This window comes from Mustelus asterias, chromosome 14, assembly GCF_964213995.1.
Source record: "Mustelus asterias chromosome 14, sMusAst1.hap1.1, whole genome shotgun sequence".
Classification (NCBI taxonomy): domain Eukaryota; kingdom Metazoa; phylum Chordata; class Chondrichthyes; order Carcharhiniformes; family Triakidae; genus Mustelus; species Mustelus asterias.
In genome coordinates, this window is record NC_135814.1 from 107327575 (window position 1) to 107351317 (window position 23743).

The 23743-nt window shown below is 46.5% G+C and overlaps 1 protein-coding gene across 1 annotated transcript in view; it reads right to left on the reverse strand.

The window, feature by feature from the left end:
- The window catches only part of c14h3orf70 (chromosome 14 C3orf70 homolog), a 41258-nt gene extending 18084 nt beyond the window's left edge, over positions 1-23174 (reverse strand). Inside the window, exon 1 of the mRNA XM_078229116.1 lies at positions 21788-23174. Coding sequence (XP_078085242.1) covers positions 21788-21968 — 181 coding nt within the window. The 5' untranslated portion in view covers positions 21969-23174. The remainder of the gene's footprint in view (positions 1-21787) is intronic.
- Positions 23175-23743: the final 569 nt, after the last annotated feature.

Genomic DNA, 23743 nt, shown 5'->3' on the forward strand with positions numbered 1-23743 from the left:
GATTCTCCGACCTCACTCGTGGCTGGGATTCTCCGACCTCGCCCGCGGTTGGGATTCTCCAACCTCGCCCATGACTGGGATTTTCTGCAGTGAATGGAGACTTGGCTGAGCAGTAAAGGAGATTGGAGAATCCAGCCCATTCTTCAGTATTTAATCCTGGTTGTATGTGCTAATATGCAGATACAACAAGCAATTGAGGAGTGAAATAAAAGTTAGCCTTTTTGCAAGGGGATTGGAGTACAGGAATAAGGAAGCTTTGGTGCAGTTGAATGGTGCCTTGGGGAAGAACAGACCTGAAGTATCGTGTGCAGTTTTGATCTCCTTACCTAAGGAAGGATATACTTTCCTAGCGTGACTGCAGCAAAGATTCACAAGGCTGATTTATGGGATGGCAGGATTGTCGTATGAAGTGAGATTGAGGAGACTGGGCCTGTGTGCTCTAGTGTTTAGAAGAATGAGAGGTAATCTCATTGAAGTATAAAAAATTCTTACAGAATTTGACAGGGTGGATGCAGGAAGAATATTGCTCCAAGGAAAATGGGGATAGTGTGGAAAGATGGTGTTGAGGGAGAAGATTGGCCATGATTTAGTTAAATGGTGGAGCAGGCTCGAGGGGCCGACTGGCCTACTCCTGCTCCTATGTTCCTATGAGTGGGAGGAAGCATTGATGACTAGGGCCAAGTAGCAGGTGTTTGTGCTGCACATTCTATTGCACCATCAGTTGAAACAATAGCTATTGCGTGGGACACAGTGTGAGGCTGTTAACACTGCAGAGAGCCATTAGTGGGTGGCCTACAGGAGTGAAACTTGCCTCATTTTCAAATTTTATAACAAAGGCTATATTAAAGGGACGGACATCACTGGAACAAAAATGGTACCTAAATACTTGTGGAGATATTAAATGAGGATTTAAACTGGTAGCAATACTAAGAAGAAAACATTACTTCTCAGAAAGCATTAAGTGGTACAGGGCTTGTATCACACGTCTGCATACAGTGTAGAGTGCAAGGTAAACCAGGAGTGACCTGGAGAGGGACTCGTGTGTGCCTCCTTGTGGCCATCTCTATAATGGTATGTGCAGTATGGGAGCAGATTGTTAACTGCAGGGAGACCATTTGAAGATCGTTGAATTTTTAAAAGTACTTTAAGGAGAGGAAGCCAAACTTTTGAGCAAAAAGAAATACCTGGATGCTATGAAATAAAAGATAAGTGTTGGTTTCCAGTATCATTGGACAATGGATTATTGGGAGGGATTTATTGCTCTCTCTTGGGCTGGGGAGTGGGGGAGGTAGGTGGGTTGGACAGCCAGTTAACTTTCTGACTATCCAGTTACGTTGTGGGGGATGGTGCGCGGTGTGGGGCAGGGGGGTTGAAATTGGCTTTCCTGCCCCCTCAGATAATTGAGCCCCAGTAGCTCCTTAATGCAGGTTAGAGTCTCCTCCAGTACCAGTGTTGTGGGGGGGCCCCATTGGCAGCTAGGCCTGGCCCTGCTTAAAGAACCCTCGCTGGCCTCCACACTGAACAAGCCACCCTCTCACTGGGGCTTGGCTAGGCAGCCCTGGCAAGTCTACCCCGCGGACCCCTCTACCAGGCACCTCTAACCTCTGGTCCAGGCTGCAGCAATGGCTCCCACAGCTGGAACTGAAGATGATTGGCTGGCAGCTTCTGGGGGTGGTCTTTGTTGTTTAAGGGCTCAAGAATGCGGACAGCTGGCAGCAACTCTCTTCACGGCCTTTTAGTTTCATCACATTTCCTGGAAATGGCTACAGTGTTGGCACCATGATCCAGACCATTGATTAGAGGCTCAAGCTGTTGCTATGACGTGTTGCTAGGTTTACTGATCTGTGAAGAAACAATGTCAGCTACATTTGATAGCTGCAGAAATCCAGTGATTGCACATTTAACGTGCAGCTGGTGATTGCTGTGCAGTCAAGAAGCCAATTTCCTGCTTCTACATTTAAATGTTTTCAGTGTCCAGCTGGCCCTATCTGCACTGGCTTTTGATTGGCTGGTGGCCTGAGCAGGGGGTCAGTATGGTGAATGCCTTGACTAATTAAAGCTAGCTGCACTGCTCCGAAAGGGGAGGTGCATTGTGGCTGGAGCAGACACTGACAGCCTGCTAGTAAATGGGTCTGATCTGGAAAATAGCAAAAGCTGGAGTGGGAGCTCCAAGGTTTTCAGACACTCACTGAGAGCCTTGGTAAAGGAGATGGAACGGAAGTGATTCTGATCAAGATGCACACTCAGAGGAAAGGATGAACAGGCAGCCATGAAGGTCAATGCCAGGTCAAAGCTGGGTGCAGTGTGGCAAGAAGTTCAATGCTTTCAAAGTCTGTAATCATCTTCCAAACGCAATATCCGACCAACTGCACAACAGGCCTCACACACTGCTCAATTCACCAACCAATCAGAACTCATAGCTGACATTCATATAGAAACAGAAGATAGGAGCAGGAGGAGGCCATTCAGCCCTTCGAGCCTGCTCCACCATTCATTATGATCATGGCTGATCACCCAACTCAATAGCCTAATCCCGCCTTCCCCCCATATCCTTTGATCCTCTTCGCTCCAAGAGCTATATCTAAATCCTTCTTGAAATCATACAATGCTTTGGCCTCAGCTACTTTCTGTGGCAGTGAATTCCACAGGCTCAACACTCTCTGGGTGAAGACATTTCTCCTAATCTTAGTCTTAAGTGGTTTACTTCATGCCCTCACACTGTAACCCCTGGTTCTGGACTCCCCCACCATCGGGAATGCCCTTCCTGCATCTACCCTTTCTAGTCCTGTTAGATTTTATAGGTTTCCCTATAATTCCCGAATTCCCTAAAAGTGACGTCACAGGTGGATAGGGTCGTAAAGAGTGCCTTTGGTACATTGGCCTTTATAAATCGGAGTATCGAGTATAAAAGTTGGAGTGTTATGGTAAGGTTATATAAGGCATTGGTGAGGCCGAATTTGGAGTATTGTGTACAGTTTTGGTCACCGAGTTACAGGAAGGATGTAAATAAGATTGAAAGAGTGCAGAGAAGGTTCACAAGGATGTTGCCGGGACTTGAGAAGCTGAGTTACAGAGAGAGATTGAATAGGTTGGGACTTTATTCCCTGGAGCGTAGAAGATTGAGGGGAGATTTGATAGAGGTGTATAAGATTTTGATGGGTATAGATAGAGTGAATGCAAGCAGGCTTTTTCCGCTGAGGCTAGGGAAGAAAAAAACCAGAGGGCATGGGTTAAGGGTGAAAGGAGAAAAGTTTAAAGGGAATATTAGGGGTGGCTTCTTCACGCAGAGAGTGGTGGGAGTGTGGAATGAGCTGCCAGATAAAGTGGTAAATGCATTTAACATTTAAGAAAAACTTGGACGGGTTCATGGATGAGAGGGGTGTGGAGGGATATGGTCCAAGTGCAGGTCAGTGGGACTAGGCATAAAATGGTTCAGCACAGACAAGAAGGGCCAAAAGGCCTGTTTCTGAGCTGTAATTTTCTATGGTTTCTATGGTTCTATGGTTTCAATGAGATTTCCCCCTTCATTTTTCTGAACTCCAGTGAATATAATCCTAAACAACTTAATCTCTCCTCATACGTCAGACCCGCCATCCCGGGAATCAGTCTGGTAAACCTTTGCTGCACTCCCTCTATAGCAAGACTAGCTGGGGATCAATGGGACAAAAAAAATTGGATTAAAAAATGAGGTGAGGGTGGAGGGGAGAGTTCACGCTCTGAAGTTGTTGAACTCAATGTTCAGTCCAGAAGGCTGTAAAGTGTCCAATCAGAACATGAGATGCTGTTCCTCCAGTTTGCATTGGAGTTCATTGGAGCATTGACCAGGCCAAGGATGGACATGTGGCCATGGGAGCAAGATGGTGAGTTAAAATGGCAACCGCAGGAAGGTTGGGAGTCATGCATGTGGACGAAGTAAAGGTGTTCTGCAAAGTGGTCACCCAGTCTGGAGTTCCCTAGAGTGCTATGGGAAAAAAATTATTATTTGCAAAACATTGACAGAATGTCAGTTCTTCAAGGGTTAAACGTATCCCGTTACGTATGGTTTGGATTTTGACAGCTGCATTATTGTGTAGTGTGTACTGCCAACAAGGTCAAATTGTGCACAGATTAAGGCAAATTGCATCCTTTTCTTTTTCAGTGAGTGATTCTAACTCTGTACGTGGATGTAATTAACTGTGAAATAGAAGGTCATGGCAGTCCATACCACCTATCGTATAAACCCATTATAAATTTCAGTAGATAAGTCACCAGGCCTAAAACTCCCTACATGCACTCTCTTTTCTCCATGTCAGGGAAATCCAATAAATTAGAATGTTTTCTGCTAGTAATTAATTTTTAAAAGCTATTGGAAAATGTAACTGCTTAAAAACAGGGACAATTTGATTATAGTAATGGAACTATTCCTATTGAGATGCTGATGAGCCTTGTAACAGTGCAAACAGATGTTTATCTAAGGTAAGCTGGTAACATTGGGGAATGTAATATAAAGAGTTTTGATTAAGGTGTTAGTGGTGCAAAGGAGGAGACAAGAAGTTTGCATTTCCATTCTAAAAACTAGACTCAAGAAATGAAGGTAATTAGATTTGACTTCTCAAGAGGTTAGCTCAGATAAGGGAAAATCAAAGTCAAAAAAAGAGGGAAGTTCAGATAAGAGGATCAAAGGATGATCATTAAACCTATGCCAGGGTAGCTGTTTCAGACTTGAGCAACAGCAGGAATAGTTGTTTAACTCCCAGAAAGTCAGGTCTGTGAAGAAAGTCTGTCTTGAAAATCCAGCTGTTTGTCTTACCTCAGAAGCAAACCCAAAAGAGGTATAACTGCCCGGTGTGGTAACAGTTACTGGATCATTTATAGTTTTTAAAATCTATAAGATGCTGTGGAATGTTCAAGGACAATTAGCTCTGAAGGTAGCAAAATGAAAGTTAAAAGCAAATTATTGTGGGTGCAGGAATCTGAAACAAAAACAGAAAATGCTGGAAAATCTCTTTACGTCTGACAGCATCTGCGTGGAGAGAGAATAGAGCCAACGTTTCGAGTCAGGATGACTTACAATGTTGACCAGCTCCCTGCTGAATGAAGGTGAGAGGTTAGTGGCAGTTGAATGGTGGCTGGAGGTAAGCATGGATTTATTTAAACAAGAAGGCAAAAGGCGAAAGTACTGCAGAGTGGGAGAGATATATTACTGAAATGTCTGTAGCAGGTACAGTCCATCCAGTGGGATAGCACAAGGGGATGGAGAGGCTTTGAGGTTTGAGATCTACAATTCTCAATGGCTGGTACACATTCAGAGTTTGATTTATCTGAGGAGAGTGGGAGTTAGTGATAGATTCCACCACATACAGTGAGGTTACAACAGCCAGAAAAGCAGCATCCACACCAGGGAGTGAGAAGTTGCAGATGAAGAAGGTTCACGGGTTCACGTTCTCAGAAGACGCTACACAGTTGAAAAGGTAGATAGACAAAGATACAGTTTCATTTAGATGATGAACAACCCGGTGTCTCTGAAGATTGTGTTTTTCCTGGCATAGGGAATAGAGTTCATTGATTCTCCGACCTCGCCCAGGGCTGGGATTCTCCGACCTCGCCCGGAGCTGGGATTCTCCGACCCTCGCCCCGGGCCTGGGATTCTCCGACCCTCGCCCCGGGCCTGGGATTCTCCGACCCTCGCCCCGGGCCTGGGATTCTCCGACCCTCGCGCCGGGCCTGGGATTCTCCGACCTCGCCCGGGGCTGGGATTCTCCGACCTCGCCCACGGCTGGGATTCTCCGACCTTGCCGGCGGCTGGGATTCTCCAGTCCTGCTGCTGTGAAATGAGATTTGGCTGAGCGCCAAGTTCTCCGTTCTCGCTGACAGCGGTTGCAAGGCGAACGAGACGGGAGAATTCCAGCCTAAATGTGAAAACTTACAAAAGCTAAAATGGCACTTGCGCAGTGAAATTTCCCTGTCTTTGGAACAAAATTTTAAAAAAGAAAAAAACTCAAGTCTACTCTCTGAATATTGCGAAAATCATGGATTCCTTCTTGCAGAATTCTAAAACACACGGAATTGTTGGACTTACAGCCGTGTGCACAGCATGGGAACCAGTGCAATTCAATAGCAAATTCTCCAGCTAGCTGCATCTCATTGCACCTGACAACTCAGATGTGAAAAAAACAAATATTGCGTGCTGTTTTTGAAATGAGACAATTGTAAATACCCTCTCCAAGTACACTCTTCATTCATTCAATAATTTGTTCTGCATTTAACAGGTTGCTCACCCTGTCTTGTTCACTATAGCTTATAGGGAGCATTTATACTCTAAGGGCCTCGGACAAAGATTGAAGTAAGTCAAGACTTAATCTACAGTAAGAAATGTAAGTTCTGACTGTTTAACAAATCATTTAATTTAACTAAATACTGGCTGGGGATTGATGTTCAAGATTATTGAAGCTGAAACAGGAAAATCAAAGCTAACAAGAAGAGTAGTTAAAACAGTAATAATGGAGTGAACACAAAGCTCATTTTAAAGCTGCCTTCTCCCTGTGCACAGTTAAAATGGCCACACTGAGCTGTTCACCCCAATGCTGTCGCTTTCATTTAGTTTGCAATTTTAACCTACTCATTTGAATAAGTGAGAGGGACATGTCAGCGCAGACTCAATGGGCTGAAGGGCCTCTTCTGCACTGTATGATTCTATGACATGCTCCAGAAGCCAGTGGTGTCCTGCTTGAAACATACAGGTTGAATTCTGATGATGCTATTGGCGCCCAACTACATTTTTAATCCAAGGCCTATAATGAGATGGTGCCAACAGTGACAATCTGCAGGGGGGAGGTATAAGGGAGGTGCAGAGGAGCAGGGGTTATCCAATGGGTCCTGCGTGGTTTACTCTCCACCTTGCGCCGCACCCTCCAAGTCCTCCACTTATCCACCAACCTCATTCCTGAAAACGACTGCTTCCAATTCTCCGGCTTCCTGGAATCTCGCTGCCACTCACTGTCCAGCTAACACTTCCAGACAGGTTGAAGCATAGTCATGACTGTAAGGCCCGGGAGTAGCCGCCCGCTCTGGTTGGAGGTATTCTTGGAGGTTTGATCAAGTGAATCTCACCTCGTGTCATCTGTAATTGTTATTATATTTCTGTCCCAACGCACGTGGACTCCTGTTGGGAGTTAGATTCTGTGTGAAGGTGAGAACTTTGAACTGCGAGTCTCAGTCACAGCCAATTATCTGTGCTCTGATTCACAAATCAAAACCAGCCTGACCTCAACCACGAAGTCATGCAAAGCCAAGCAGGCTCCATGTTATTAATGGTCATGTCTTGCTAAATTCAGCTCAGCACCGACATTGCAAAAATCATTCAGGTCTCAAACTCAGTAAAGGAATGACGGAAATTACAGCACAGCCTTTCTGTGTTATACCAGAGCTGTTTCTCTCCTTTGTAACTGCATTCTCGGGGCATGCAGGAAATAAACACATGGGCAGCACGGTGGCACAGTGGTTAGCACTGCTGCCTCACGGCACCAGGGACCCAGGTTCCATTCCTGGCTTGGGTCACTGTCTGTGTGGAGTCTGCACGTTCTCCCCGTGTCTTTGTGGGGCTCCTCCCACACTCCAAAGATGTGCAGGTTAGGTGGATTGGCCATGCTAAATTGCCCCTTAGTGTCCAAAGATTTGTAGATTGGTGGATTATCCGTGGTAAATGTGGAGTATTATGGGAATAGGGTGGAAGGGAGGGCCTAGATGGGATGCTCTGTCAGAGAGGCAGTGCAGACTCAATGGGCCGAATGGCCTCTTTCTGCACTGTAGAGATTGTTTCCCCCTTGGGAGAGTCTAGGACCAGAGGACATCATCTCAGACAAAGAGGCCACCTATTTCTGACAGAGACGGGGAGGAATTTCTTCTCTCTGAGGGGAGTGAATCTGTGGAATTCTTTCCCGCAGAGGGTTGTAGAGGCTGGATCGTTAAGTGTGTTCAAGGCTGAGATAGACAGGTTTTTAATCAGTAACGGAATCGAGGGTTATGGGGATAAGGCAGAAAAGTGGAGTTGAGGATTATCTCATCAGTCGTGATCTCAATGAATGGGAACAGACTTGATGGGCCAAATGGCCTACTCCTGATTCTAGGTCTTATGGAAGGGAAAAATGGGAAGCAATTGTAACTCAATTTTAGAATGAAACAGGTTAAAAATTCACAGGGTCCTTGAGGTACACTGGGATTGTGAAACATCTTGTACTGATCTTGGAGATAGGAACAAGATTGGGTCCAGGTCCAATTGCAATCTCCAGAGAAGACCAACTATCCAACTCGGATCAATTGGGATCTGGAACTCTCCGCTGGGATCTTCTATATTGTAAATCAGAAACACCTGGATAGCAAGATCCTCACCGTGTGTTGATGGAAATCCGTCAGAAACTTATTGTAAGAGTGAGGGGAATCTAAAACATCTAATTATTTTAAATCAGTATAAGACTTCAACTGCTTTGCAGAACATTTAAGACTTGTTTTCTGCCTCAGTGGTTTTGCTTCATCTGCACTTTGTGTTCAGAGCTGTTGATTTGATACAAACTGAAAATGAAATGCTTGTCAGCGAGGTCCTTTTCGCAGATTGCATTTGACCTTTTACTCACTTCTCCGTCAATTTGCAAGCTCTGATGGCCAGGATACTGCACAAACACAAACCTCTCTACAAATCTTGCTGCTGCAGCAACTGAGAAGCTAAGTGCCAATTCCTGGAGATTTCCTCACAAAGCAGGAGAATTGGGAGTTCAAATCTCCCAGACTCACTTCACTGGAAGGTTTGCTTCCCCTGCATAACTCCCACCTGGAGTTAAAATAGACCCTTATGTTCTGAACATCAAAGGATAGGAATCTACCCCGACACAAACCTTTGAGATGCCTGAACCAAATTTCTATTTGAATCCAAATGTTTAAATTAAACTGGGTTGTGCCAATGTTAAAACAGCGCAGAGAGGAATTTGATGCAGTTGTAGTGTACTGGCTGAGGTTATTCATGAAGGACCTGCTTTCTCAACCTTGCCCCTCGCCCTTCGCCTGAGGTGTGGTGACCCTCAGGTTAAATCACCACCAGTCAGCTCTCCTCCTCAAAGGAGAAAGCAGCCTATGGCCATCTGGCATGTGGCAACATGTTCTTCTAACATTACCTTTACTAAATGATTACACAAAAAGAACAATTGATGGTCATTTCTATATCCTCTTTCCAATGGCACTCTTATCGTTGTGTTCTTTCCCATTCAGTTTATTTGCCCTTCAGTACACTAAAGGAGATGGGATATTAGACAGGACTGGGAGCTACTGTTCAGGTGTTGATTCCACTGATTATCTGCAGTGATGTGTTGAGGACAATGTCTAACCATTCTGTGTGGCCGCTCTCTGCTCACACAGGGGTGGAGTATTCGGCTGAGGAATAGACAGGCCCAGGCCAGCAATATGAAGAGTGCCTCTACTGGATTACCAGCTGCTGCTTGCTGGTATCATGGATAATGTTGATATAGAATGCTTTAAATAAACAACTAAGTGAATAAAACAGGTTTTAAGGAGGGTTCCAAAAGAGGAAAGGCAGGTGAAAAGGATCAGGGAAGCTTAGACAGGTTGCAAAGTTGGGCCGAGAGGTGGCGGATGGAGTTTAATGCGGAGAAGTGTGAGGTAATTCACTTTGGTAGGAATAACAGATGTGTTGAGTATAGGGCTAACGGGAGGACTTTGAATAGTGTGGAGGAGCAGAGGGATCTAGGTGTATGTGTGCATAGATCCCTGAAAGTTGGGAATCAAGTAGATAAGGTTGTTAAGAAGGCATATGGTGTCTTGGCGTTTATTGGTAGGGGGATTGAATTTAGGAGTCGTAGCGTTATGTTGCAACTGTACACAACTCTGGTGCGGCCGCACTTGGAGTACTGTGTGCAGTTCTGGTCCCCACATTACAGGAAGGATGTGGAGGCTTTGGAGAGGGTGCAGAGGAGGTTTACCAGGATGTTGCCTGGTATGGAGGGGAGATCCTATGAGGAGAGGCTGAGGGATTTGGGATTGTTTTCGCTGGAAAGGCGGCGGCTAAGAGGGGATCTTATTGAAACATATAAGATGATTAGAGGTTTAGATAGGGTGGATAGTGATAGCCTTTTTCCTCTGATGGAGAAATCCAGCACGAGGGGGCATGGCTTTAAATTGAGGGGGGGTAGTTATAGAACCGATGTCAGGGGTAGGTTCTTTACCCAGAGGGTGGTGAGGGATTGGAATGCCCTGCCAGCATCAGTAGTAAATGCGCCTAGTTTGGGGGCGTTTAAGAGATCCGTAGATAGGTTCATGGACGAAAAGAAATTGGTTTAGGTTGGAGGGTCACAGTTTTTTTTTAACTGGTCGGTGCAACATCGTGGGCCGAAGGGCCTGTTCTGCGCTGTAATGTTCTATGTTCTATGAAGGAGTTCTCGAGCTGAGGTCTTCAACAACTGAAGGCGTGGCCACCAACTGAGGGGTAAAGTATTTAAGGAAACATATAAGGCCAGGGTTGGAGGATGCAGAGCTCCCCGAGGTTTGGAGAGTTAGAGAGGTGAAAGGCTTTCGAAGACAAAGAAGGCGGTGGGTCTGGAGCTGATGTATGTCACCAAGCACAGGGAGGGGTAATGGGTGAAGGGAACTTGGTGCAGTTTGGAAATGGTCAGCACAACTTTGGCCAGCTTTATGGGGGTTGGACAGCAGTTAGAGCTTTGGAACAGGTGACTGGATAAGACTGAGCGATGGACATTACAGATAGCCTATATAATGGAGAGGATATGAGATTGTCCACACTGCCATTGTGTCAGTGTCTGGAAACAGAGACTCGAAGATATCTGAATGGCTTCTTAGACCTACTCACAAAAGATTAACCGCTTCTCTTGTCTTCAGATGCTGTCTATTTGTTGCTGTTTCTATTTTTATGTTGGATGAACAGCATTTGTAGCTTTGCAGTTTTAATCTGCAGTGTTTTAATTTATTTTAATCTTTACCAATGGACTGACTTTGCCCTAGCTGTGGGCACACTGCTGATTAATTTAATGCTGAACTCAATAAAGAACTCTCATGCAAGCACTGTGAGAGCTTCTGTTTATGACCTGGGAACCAAATTCACGTACAGGTTTAAAGGACCTTCTTTATCTTGGAATAGAGTCCCTACAGTGCAGAATGAGGCCATTCGGCCCATCGAGTCTGCAGCGACTAAGAGCATCTTACCCAGGCCCTATCCCCATAACCCCACATATATACCCAGCCAATTTCCCTAAACCACACATTTTGACACTAAGGGGTAATTTAGCATGACCAATCCACCTAACCTGCACATCTTTGAACTGTGGGAGGAAACCGGAGCACCCGGAGGAAACCCACGCAGACTCGGGAAGAATGTGCAAACTCCACACCTCCCAAGCCTGGAATTGTGGCGCTGTGAGGCAGCAGTGCTAACCACTGTGCCACCCTATGATCATAACCAACAATGATAAAGTGCCAAATAATGAATTATCCAATTAGAAAAACGGAAGCCCATGAGATCAAAGGGACATTGGCAGCCTGGGCAAGAGACAAATAACAAGAAAATACTGGTGAATGGTTCAATGTCAAATTGGAGGGAAGTAAACCGTGATGTCCCCCAGGGGGCAGTATTGGGACCATTGCTCCTTTTGATATATATTAATGACTTGGGCATGGGTATAAAAGCACAATTACAAAGTTTACACACCACATACAACTTAGACTTGTAGTGAACAGTGGGAAGGACAGCAGCAAATTTCATAAGAACATTGACAGACTTGTGAAATGACCAGATACGTGGCACATGAAATTTACACAGCAACATGTGAAATGTAACACTGTGGAAAAAACTGATCACAACAGTTTAAACAAAATGGTACAAATGGGGTTCCAAAATGGGCTGAGATAGGGATTCACACACAGAAATCGTTCAATGGGCAGGTCATAAAGGGCCCAATTTTACCATTGCGTCGCGCCCGTTTTTGGGCGCGAAAATGTGGTAGTCGGGTGAGAGGCCATTAACGCGATCCGCGCCCGTGTCCACGCAGATTGAAACTTTACCGAAACCCATTTGCATGCATTTAAATTGAATTAATGAACTGCCCGCCCAACTTCATCAGCATTTCCCCCTTTACCACCGCGTCTGCCAATCCGGAACCTGCTGAATAAAAGTCTGAATCTGGCGCTCCAGCTGCTGAAGAGCTTCCAACGGCTCTCTGACTCAGATCGGTTGTCGGGGGGAGGAGGGAGGTGGGTCAGATCATTCTCTGGTCGGGGGAGGAGGAAGGCCCGATCGTTGTCTGGTGGTGGTGGGGGGGGGGGGGGGGGGGGGGAAGGAGGGCATATCATTCTCTGGTTGGGGGGGGCAGGGTCGATCGTTGTCTGGTTGGGGGGGGGGGGGCGATCGTTGTCTGGTTGCGGGGGGGGGGGAGGAGGGCAGATCATTCTCTGGTTGGGGGGGGCAGGGTCGATCGTTGTCTGGTTGGGGGGGGGCGATCGTTGTCTGGTTGCGGGGGGGGGGGAGGAGGGCAGATCATTCTCTGGTTGACGGGGGGGGAAGGGTGATGGGCCAGATCATTCTCTGTTGAGAGGGTGGGGAGGGAGGAGGAGATGGGTCAGATGTACCTCTGAGGGGGGGGGGGGGGGGGGAGGGGCGCGGAGTAAGGTCAGATCATTCTCTGGGGGTTGGGGGGGGGGCGGTTGGGGGAGTGAGGCCAGATCATTCTCTGGGGGAGTGGCGGGGGTGGGGGGGGAGTGAGGCCAGATCATTCTCTGGGGTGGGGGGCGGGGGGAGGGGCGGGGGAGTGAGGCCAGATCATTCTCTTTGGGGATGGGGTGGCGGGGGCAGGGGGGTCCGTTGCCACTCTGCGGGTGATTGGTGGGGAGGAAGGGGGCTGGGGGTCGCGATCGGTCTGGGTAACAGGGGGGGGGGTTGGTGGATAAGGGGGACAGTGATGTGTGTGGGGGCCATCGCTCCCGCTTTTCGCTCCCGCGCCGCTTTCTCCGCTTTCTGCGGCCCGGGAGCGATCTGACACGGGCGCACTTTTTCAAATGTTTTTCTAACTGCACACGCGCAGTTCAGAGCTCCGATCGTTTCGGGCGCGATAAGCCCCGCCCACAGCGCGATTCAGACCCACGATTTTTTTTCAGGCTGAGTGTGTATGGGGGGCTCCTGGGAGCAGCTTTCCAAGTCGGATCTGAATTACACCCAGATTCAGCACTTAGAATGAAAATGGTAAAACCAGGCCCAATGTTGTTAAAGAAGCAACAGGATTTATGGTTTTATAAGTGGAGGCACGATGTACAGAGGTGAGGAAGTTATAACAAACCTGTATAAATCATTAGTTGGATCAGGTTCCGCCTCACCAGCGTAACAGTGAGAGACACACCTCCAGCTTTTTTTTTTAAGTATCCGCTGGAAAATCTGGAGAGCACAGCTGGCAGTGCAGTGAGCCAGCTACACAACAGTTTTCCTGTCTGGTCGAGCACTTAGAAAATATTAGAAAGTTCCAGGTTTGAATCCCAGTCTGAGATGAGTTTACTTTTCCCAGCAAGGTCTGACAATGGGGACTGGAATTGGGATAGAGAGGGGGATTGGAAAGCTGCATTGTCAGAGATGCTGTCTTAAGGATGAAACATTGAACCAAGGTCTGGTCTGGCTGTTAGGGAAATCTGCCAGGTGTCCTGGCCAATACTTACCCATTCACCAACATCACAAACAGATGAAATGGCCATTACCAGATTGCTGTTGGTCGGGGGGGAGCGGTGGCAGTTATTCTTCAAAGCTGTAAAATATTTTGCGTTGAGTTCATGAAAGACACTTTCTCAATTATTTCCTTCTGTTAGGACTGTATTGGTATGGATATTAGTTACGAACTAGCTGGAGATCATCTGCAGCACCTCTCATGGGAGATTATTCTGCCAACATTCAATGGTTAGCTGCACCTGATGAAGCGCCTCTGCATTGGGCTACTGGAGAGACACCACACTGAGGGCAGATAGAGAGTGGAAACTGGAGAGACACCACACTGAGGGCAGATAGAGAGTGGAAACTGAGGAGACTCCACACTGAGGGCAGATAGAGAGCGGAAACTGGAGAGACACCACACTGAGGGCAGATAGAGAGTGGAAACTGAGGAGACTCCACACTGAGGGCAGATAGAGAGTGGAAACTGAGGAGACTCCACACTGAGGGCAGATAGAGAGCGGAAACTGAGGAGACTCCACACTGAGGGCAGATAGAGAGTGGAAACTGAGGAGACTCCACACTGAGGGCAGATAGAGAGCGGAAACTGAGGAGACTCCACATTGAGGGCAGATAGAGAGTGGAAACTGAGGAGACTCCACACTGAGGGCAGATAGAGAGTGGAAACTGGAGAGACACCACACTGAGGGCAGATAGAGAGCGGAAACTGGAGAGACACCACACTGAGGGCAGATAGAGAGTGGAAACTGAGGAGACTCCACACTGAGGGCAGATAGAGAGTGGAAACTGAGGAGACTCCACACTGAGGGCAGATAGAGAGTGGAAACTGAGGAGACTCCACACTGAGGGCAGATAGAGAGCGGAAACTGAGGAGACTCCACACTGAGGGCAGATAGAGAGCGGAAACTGAGGAGACTCCACACTGAGGGCAGATAGAGAGCGGAAACTAGAGAGACTCCACACTGAGGGCAGATAGAGAGCGGAAACTGAGGAGACTCCACACTGAGGGCAGATAGAGAGCGGAAACTGGAGAGACTCCACACTGAGGGCAGATAGAGAGCGTAAACTGAGGAGACTCCACACTGAGGGCAGATAGAGAGTGGAAACTGAGGAGACTCCACACTGAGGGCAGATAGAGAGTGGAAACTGAGGAGACTCCACACTGAGGGCAGATAGAGAGCGGAAACTGAGGAGACTCCACACTGAGGGCAGATAGAGAGTGGAAACTGAGGAGACTCCACACTGAGGGCAGATAGAGAGTGGAAACTGGAGAGACACCACACTGAGGGCAGATAGAGAGTGGAAACTGAGGAGACTCCACACTGAGGGCAGATAGAGAGCGGAAACTGAGGAGACTCCACACTGAGGGCAGATAGAGAGCGGAAACTGAGGAGACTCCACACTGAGGGCAGATAGAGAGCGGAAACTGAGGAGACTCCACACTGAGGGCAGATAGAGAGCGGAAACTGGAGAGACTCCACACTGAGGGCAGATAGAGAGCGGAAACTGAGGAGACTCCACACTGAGGGCAGATAGAGAGCGGAAACTGGAGAGACTCCACACTGAGGGCAGATAGAGAGCGGAAACTGAGGAGACTCCACACTGAGGGCAGATAGAGAGTGGAAACTGAGGAGACTCCACACTGAGGGCAGATAGAGAGTGGAAACTGAGGAGACTCCACACTGAGGGCAGATAGAGAGCGGAAACTGAGGAGACTCCACACTGAGGGCAGATAGAGAGTGGAAACTGAGGAGACTCCACACTGAGGGCAGATAGAGAGTGGAAACTGGAGAGACACCACACTGAGGGCAGATAGAGAGTGGAAACTGAGGAGACTCCACACTGAGGGCAGATAGAGAGCGGAAACTGAGGAGACTCCACACTGAGGGCAGATAGAGAGCGGAAACTGAGGAGACTCCACACTGAGGGCAGATAGAGAGTGGAAACTGAGGAGACTCCACACTGAGGGCAGATAGAGAGCGGAAACTGGAGAGACTCCACACTGAGGGCAGATAGAGAGTGGAAACTGGAGAGACTCCACACTGAGGGCAGATAGAGAGTGGAAACTGAGGAGACTCCACACTGAGGGCAGATAGAGAGTGGAAACTGGAGAGACACCACACTGAGGGCAGATAGAGAGCGGAAACTGGAGAGACACCACACTGAGGGCAGATAGAGAAGGGAAACTGCTAGTGTCGATGATGTTTGCCAAAGAATTACCCGGCAATGTTCCAGAATGATGGTTTGATGAAATGTTTCTCCATAAAGGATATTCCAGAATACCATGACAACTGCTGCATCCCTTATTAGCTTGTATTTCAATAGATTCTCTCTTCCTGCAGCCAATCAGCAGTGGGTGTAATATATATCTTAAAGCCATAGGGTTGTAGAGCTATCAGATCTGACTTATTACATGTCTTAAAGATCTGCTGACGTTGTAATTTTTACTTGTTGTAAACTGGGTTTCGATTGAGGAAATTTAAACACACATTCCATGAAAGCTGATTATTGCTCAATGTTGTGGATTACTTTCATTATCTGTATTTGATGATGCAGTGAGTGGCCTTTGACCTTTGGGGTCTTGGTTCATATTCCTCTCTGAATGATTGGATAAATCTCCTCTCCAATGTGAAACCACTTTGGGTAATCTAAATTCACCGTCCACTTGGCAAGCATCAACCCGCAGCTATTTGAATATTTAATGACAATATGATTCTCAGGAAGGTTGGTGTGAACACTGGAATGTCCTAATGGAGAGTGATTTTCAGAGGTTTATGCTGTTGTGTTGAAGAGGAATTTGGGAGCAGAGAGAGTTTGAGTATAAAATCTAACTATGCCTGGTCCATTCAGGGGTCGGTGTTTCTGATGCTGGAACTTAGGCTTTTCATTGGGTCGCAAAGTGTAACTTACTCAAAATGGTCAAACCACCACAAACTGTTCTTCAATTAGGTCCAGTTTCAGATGTTATATTAAACTGTTAAACCAATTCTGTGCCCAATCTTTGATGAAGTTTAACAGTTTGACTTCCATCTAATCCAGTTTGATTCATATTATTAATATTAGGCAATTAATCTGCCTGTGACTGAGGTCTCACTAAGCTTAAGAGTATGCAGGGAGAGAGAGACTGAAGTAAGCACCATGCAGTTAAAAAGGAACAGGCAGGTGGAGCAGGAATCCCCAGAGTGAGTCCCACTCTCCAACCAGTTTTGGTTCTGAATACTGATGGTTCATCTGGGGAGTGCAGCCAGAGCCAAGCCCATGGCACCATGGCTCAGCTGTAGAGGGGGTTACAACGACGACCGAGAGAGCAATAGTGATTGGTGATTTGAAGGTTAGGGGAATAGACAGGCGTTTCTGTGGCCACATAGGTGAATCCAGGATGGTGTGCTGCCTTCATGGTGACAGGATCAAAGATGTCACTGAGCAGCTGCAGAGTGCTCTGACGGGGGAGGGTGAACAGCTAACAGTCATGGTCCACATCAGTACCAATGACACAGACAGAAAGTGGGATGTGGTCCTGCAGTCAGGGTGTAGGGAGATTGGTAGAGTACCTCAAAAGTAGTAATCTCCAGATTACTCACTTCCGAACAGCACTGTGAAAGTTTCTACTACACACCAGCACCTCCTCAAGGGCAACTAGGATTGGGCAACAAATGCTGGCCTAGCCAGCAACATGGATGAATGAATAAAAAAACTACTCGTACAACATGCAAGTGAGCGTAGAAATAGAAAGGTAAGCAAATGAATGTGAGGCTGAAAAGATGTTGCAGGACAGAAGGCTATAGACTCTAGGCCTTTGGGATCAATCCTGGGAAAGATGGGATGTGTATAGGCTGGAAAGGCTGTACCTAGGCAGAGCCAATATCCTCGCGGGGCAATTTGCTACTACAATTGGGGAGGGTTTAAACTAATTTGGAGGTGTGTGGGAGACAGGGGTTTATATTGGAGAAGAATACTGGGAGAGACAATCAGTACTCGGGTAGGAAATAGTAAGTTATTAGGTGAGTCTCATAGTCAGTGAGAGAACAATAAAGTCTAAATCGGGGTCATTGTGGGATTGTGTGGTAAATAAGAATGGTGACTTATAGATACAGATTGCCATGTGGGAATATGGGAGTACACTGTTATGGAAATAACAGAAATCTAGCTCAAAGAATGGCAGGGCTGGGTGTTAAATATTCCTGGACACTGGGTGTTAGGAAAGGGGGAGTGGTGGTGGTACTGGAGAGAGAGGATGTTCCGGAGGGTTCAAGGACAGAATCTACCTGGCTAAAGCTAAGGAACAAAAAAGATGCATTTCCAATTCTTGGTGTGGTCGATAAGCCAACTAGGCGGAAAGATTTAGAGGAACAAATTTGAAAGGTAATTACAGAGAGGAGCAAAAATGATAGGATATTTATAATGGGACACTTTAATAATCTGAATATAGACTGGGATAGGAGTGTAAAGGGCAGAGAGAGGCAAGAGTTTCTAGAGTGTGTTCAGGAAAACTTTCTACAGCAGTTTGTTTCCAGTCCAATGAGAAAGGAGACACAACTAGTCCTGGTTCTGAGGAATGAGGTGGATCAAGTGTCAGTGGGAGAGCATTTAGGGAAGTGTGATGATTGTATCATAAGATTGAGGCTGACTATGGAAAAGGACAAGGAACAATCTAAAGTAAGAATAATTAACTGTGGCTAAACCAACTTCAATGGGATAAGAACGATCTGTCCCAGAAAACATAGTGTCAAAGGTTGGCAGGCAAGATTGTAACCAAATAATGGTCTACCTTGAAAGAAGAAATGGCTTGGGAGCAGTCAAGGTATATTCCCAAGAAGGGTGGAGGTTGGGATAAACAAATGCAGAGCTCACAGAATGATAAAAGAGAGATCAAGATGAAGAACAAAAAGTGAGTTTACAACAGATTCAGGTGGGCAATTCAACCCAGAACCAGGCTGAATATAGAAGGTTCAGCGGGGAAGTAAAATATTAAACAAGAGAAGCTGAGAGAGAGAAAAGACAGCCAATCATAAAACGGAATCCCAAGTCATGTATTCGCATTTAAACAGTAAAAGATGATTAAAAAAGAGGAAAGATGATTCGGGACCAAATTGAGGATTTATCCATGGGGCATGATTGTGGCATTAAATTAATACTAACATCTGTTTTTACCAAGAAATAAGATGGTGAGCATGTTATGGTAAAGAGGAGGTAGCTCAGACACTAGAAAGGTTTCACATTGATAAGGAGCAGATATTGGATAGCCTGTCTGTACTTAAAGTTGATAAGGCACCAGGACCAGACAAGATGAATCCAAGGATTTTGCCATGTTTCACTTCTTTCCTTTCCTTCTGTTCATTTGGGCCGGTTTCTATGCATTTGTTGCCTTTCCCCAGCTGGTGCCTGCACAGAAGGCCTGAAGCCCATAGCAACGGTCCCCAAACTGCCCATGACTGATTTCGTTAAGGATTTTGAGTTTTGTAAAAATACAAAATTTGGAAGTGTTGTGAACTGTGAGGAAGATAATGTGGAAGTTGAAAAGACTATAGAGAGGTTGTTGGAATGGGAAGACAAGTGGCAGATTAAATGTAAAGCAGAAAAGTGTGAAATTATTCATTTTGGTAGGAAGAATGTGGAGAGACAATATCAAATACAGGAGTCTGTACTAAAGGAGCAGAGGAACCTGGGTGTGAATGTACATATATCATTGAAAGTGACAGGACAGGTTGAGAGAGCAGTTAATAAAGCGTACAGTGTCCTCGGCTTTACTGATAGGGGCATAGAGTACCGGAGTAAGGAGGTTATGACAAACCTGTGTAAAATACTGGTTTTACCCTCAGATGGAGCATTGTGTCCAGTTCTGAGTGTCACACTTTAGGTAGGATGTGAAAACATTAGAGAGAGTGCAGAAAAGATTCACGAGAATGGTTCCAGAGATGAGGAACTTCAGTTATAAAGATAGAATGGAGAAGTTACCAGTGTTTTTCTCAGAAAAATGAAGGTTGAGAGGAGATTTGACTGATGAATTCAAAATCATGGGAGGCCTGCTCGGATTAGATAGGGAGAAACTGTTCCTATTGGTGGAGGGATTGAGCTCGAGAGGGCACAAATTTGAGGTAATTGGCCAAAGAAGCAATGGCGACATGAGGAGAAACTCTTTCAGGCAGTGAGTGGTTGCGATCTGGAACGCGCTGCCCTGGCGTTGGCAGGTTTAATTGAGACATTGAAGAGGGAATTGGATTATTCTCAGGAAAGGAAGATTGTGCAGGAGAATGGATGGGTGAACTGCTCTTCCAGAGGGCCAGCTCCTTCTGTTCAGGAACCATTTTGTGATTCTGTGAAGTTCTGCAGTCTCAGGATTTAACAGCAACAATGACTGGCTGGTGCTGCAGCCAAAATTCCCAGACCAGGATGTGCAGGATGTAAATGTTTATGTGATTCAGTTACGACTGTGATAAATTCAGTTCAACTTCCCCTTCCTTTTCCTCTGCATCCGACATAAATTAGGTCCCCAGTCTTGTCAGAGCTGGTAACTGACTGATTCCCTCCTCTCTTACCTTTCCTACTTTGCAGTCTGTGTTTCCTGAGCTGAGTTATGAACTCACACTAGTTTCTAATGCTGCTCCGGGACCCCCGGTGGATTAAAATCAAACGAAATGCACGGAGATGATTGGGGAAATGACAAGTCACGAAAACCTGAGATAAAAACAAAACTCTTAGAAATGCACAGCAGCAGCCCGCCCTGAGGAACGGGTCCCCCTTTTAAAACAATAACCTACCTTTTATCTTTCAGACTTTGTCTTTATTTGACAGACTTTGTCTTTATTTCCAGAATGATCTATTTTTATTTAAGGTGTGGGAGTTGGCATTGAGTGATTGTCATACCATTGTCACAATACCAAAGTCCCAATGAACTTTGGAAGTAAGATCAAAATTCCAGTTTCTCTTTGTGGTGTTTAAGTTGTTCCCTCTTCCAGATTGTTCCTCTGCTCTTAACCTCCCTCCCCTGAAGTCAGGGATTCACTGAGTGATGGACCTCTGATGGATCACCACAACAGTCTTGCTCAAGTGTCTGCTTAGGGAATGTGTGTCGAGAGACACTTTGACCGTGGACAGAGGGTGGGAGAATCCTGTTCTCAACCAGATGTGTTCAATTCCTCGCACGTGAAATGCTATCCAGTTTGACTAAGCCTGACCAATTTCTCCTCATGGGACTGAGGGAAAAATCCCCAACAGGAAAAGCTCAGATTCTAAGTTCATAAGTTCACAAGATATAGGAGCAGAATTAGGCCATTCGGCCCATCGAGTCTGCTCTGCCATTCGATCATGGCTGATATGCTCCTCATCCCCATTTTCCTACCTTCTCCCCATAACCCTATGAACCATTACCATTTAAATAGTGAGCAGGATGAGACCAATTTGCCCATTGTTGTACTACTGTGTCGCAGAGTCATACAGTACAGATGAGGCCCTTCAGCCCATTGGGATGTGCTGCCATTATCCAACAAGCCACCAGGATCATAGTGATCAATCGTTGCTGCTTTGTGTTCTCAAAAAATCACTCATATTAATGTTCACTTATTTAAAAAACCACTGTGCTCCCGTGAGGTTGCCATGGGAAATCACCGACTGAGTGTGGTCCACAGATGAAGGTGGCAGGGTAGAATTGGAAAATGGCACATTGAAATGAAGAGACACAGTCCCCTTGTGGAAGCTATTCACAGGCCACTGGGAATAAAATATTGTCTTAAAAACCTAACCTGTAGCAAGGTGAGTATGACCCCCAACACCACAGCAAGATATGTTGTAAACATTCCGTCCATGCAGTTATTACGAGCTTGCTTTCCTAACTTAGAGATTGGATGATGGCCAGGCATTTTTAAAATCTGATTCACAAATGGGATCCTACAAGCTCCAGTTATCCTGGTTCCAACAACCAGAGGGACTTAGGTGATGAGAATTCAAGATTCTCCAGAAATATTCTGAGGAATATACACCGAATTAGCCAATGACAGCATCAATACAGACCTCAGCAGAATGTTAACTGGCATTTTGCATTAGCTAATCGCACAAAAACATTGATGAGCAGTAATGAATATTACTTACAATGACACCATCCTAAGTGGCAGCACCAGTGCCGTTTGAAGCATTTGCCATGGCTGTGGGTAGCACAGATAGAGAGACCATCACAGGGCTGGAAGTCTGGTCTTCCTGCACAGTTCCTGGCTAAAGCCTGAGCTTCATCCACTTTCTCACTTTTCACAACCTTCCTCACACCAGAGGCCATTGTCCAGTCTGGGGGGGGGGGGGGGGGTAGAGAATCCGAGTCGAAAAATCCACAGAGAGCAGGATGCAGGAACAAACTTCAATGATTAGGAACTTGGAGATTGCGATCCACTCTGCAGAATTTGGGGAATTGGGTTTGTGGAATAGGGTCTTCGGGGATGGGAAACGAAATCCTCAGGATTGGGGAATGAAATCTTCAGGATTGGGGAATTAAATCCTAAGGGCTGGGGAATCAGGTCCTCAGGGTTGGGGGTGGCTGCAGTTTGGGGTATACAGCAAGAGCAGGCGGTTATGATGTGAGCAGGGAGCAGCTGGAAAGGGGGTAATCCCACCCTATCAAGCCGGATCCCCCAGGAAAAGTAGCCATGGAGAGGGAAAGCCCATAGTGCTGCCGAAGAAGCTGCAGAGGGAAAGGATCTCCAGGTGTGGGAGAAAGCAGCAAAATGTCTCAACAGGAAAAAATACAACTATTCCAGGCAGAGGGAGGGACGGGGAAGAAATCGAGACAAAATGCCACGTCAGAGCAGAGTTGAGAAGTCAGGAAAATGTCCGTTCAGCAGAATACTTGTCCAGGGAATGGCGATGGGATCAGTTTCAGCCCCTTTGCCGAAACTCTGGCGGCTGCAGGAAGGTCCAGGGGCTGCAGGAGAGTGAGCATCAGCCTCTGATCCGGTCCCTTGAGGCCAGGAGGCAGCATCTGAACCGCGAACTCCCGGAATCTCCGCTATTAATCGCCAGCTCCTCAAACGCTGCAAAGTCAAACTCTACCTTCCTTTTTAAAATGAAAAACACACCCTGCAGTGGAGGCTGCTGCTGTACACTTTCCAAACTGGGCTGCTTCGCATTCACTTCCCCATGTAGAGAGAGAATGTCTCATTCTGTTCCGCTCGCGACGTCTCCCTGCTGTAGCTGGGGATTTTTATCTAGTCACTTGTTCAATGTTCATGTGGCTCTCTCTGTGATACAAGTGACACGAAGCAGCAACCGGGGGAAACACAGTCAGAAAGTGGAGACAGAGAGAAGGCCTTTGGCAGCAAGAATCTCAGTGAAATATCCGGACATTTGGCTTAGTTACTGCCTTCACATCTGGAGCAATGTCTCATCCACTTTCTGCAATCAGACCCGTCCCAGTCCCTCAGAACCTTCATTAGAACAAACTTCTCTGACCAGATGCTGTCCAGAATGTAGCCGGTCCCTGCTAACATCAGGCAGTTGCTTGAAATTTAGTGGGAGGGAGGCTGAGGGAGCAACTCTCCCGTAAAAGGAATTGGTTGCATTTGATTCCTTGCGATGCGTTAACCCTGTGCTGTGCTACTTCCTGAAGGTTTGTTTTTCTTTTAAATTCCAGATGCAGCATGGTGGCACAACACTGCCTCCTGACAGCACCAGGGACCTGGGTTCAATCCCACACAGGTGTGCAGTTTGCAGGTTCTCCCCATGTCTGCGTGGGTTTCCTCCGGTTTCCTCCCACACTCCAAAGATGTGTGGGTTAGGGGGATCGGCCATGCTAAATTGCCCCTTAGTGTCCAAAGATGTGCGGATTAAGGGGATTAGTGGGGTAAATGGATGGGGCTACAGGGTCGGGATGGGCCTGGGTAAGATGCTCTTTTGGAGAGTTGGTGCAGACTAAATGGGCTAAATGGCCTCTTTCTGCACTGTGACCATTCTATGATCCTATGTTACAGAAACATGGATTTGAGATTTGTTCAGCTGCCTAAACTGTTCACATTAAAATAAAACAGGATCTTTATTCCTTCCTACAGTTGGTGGGGATTG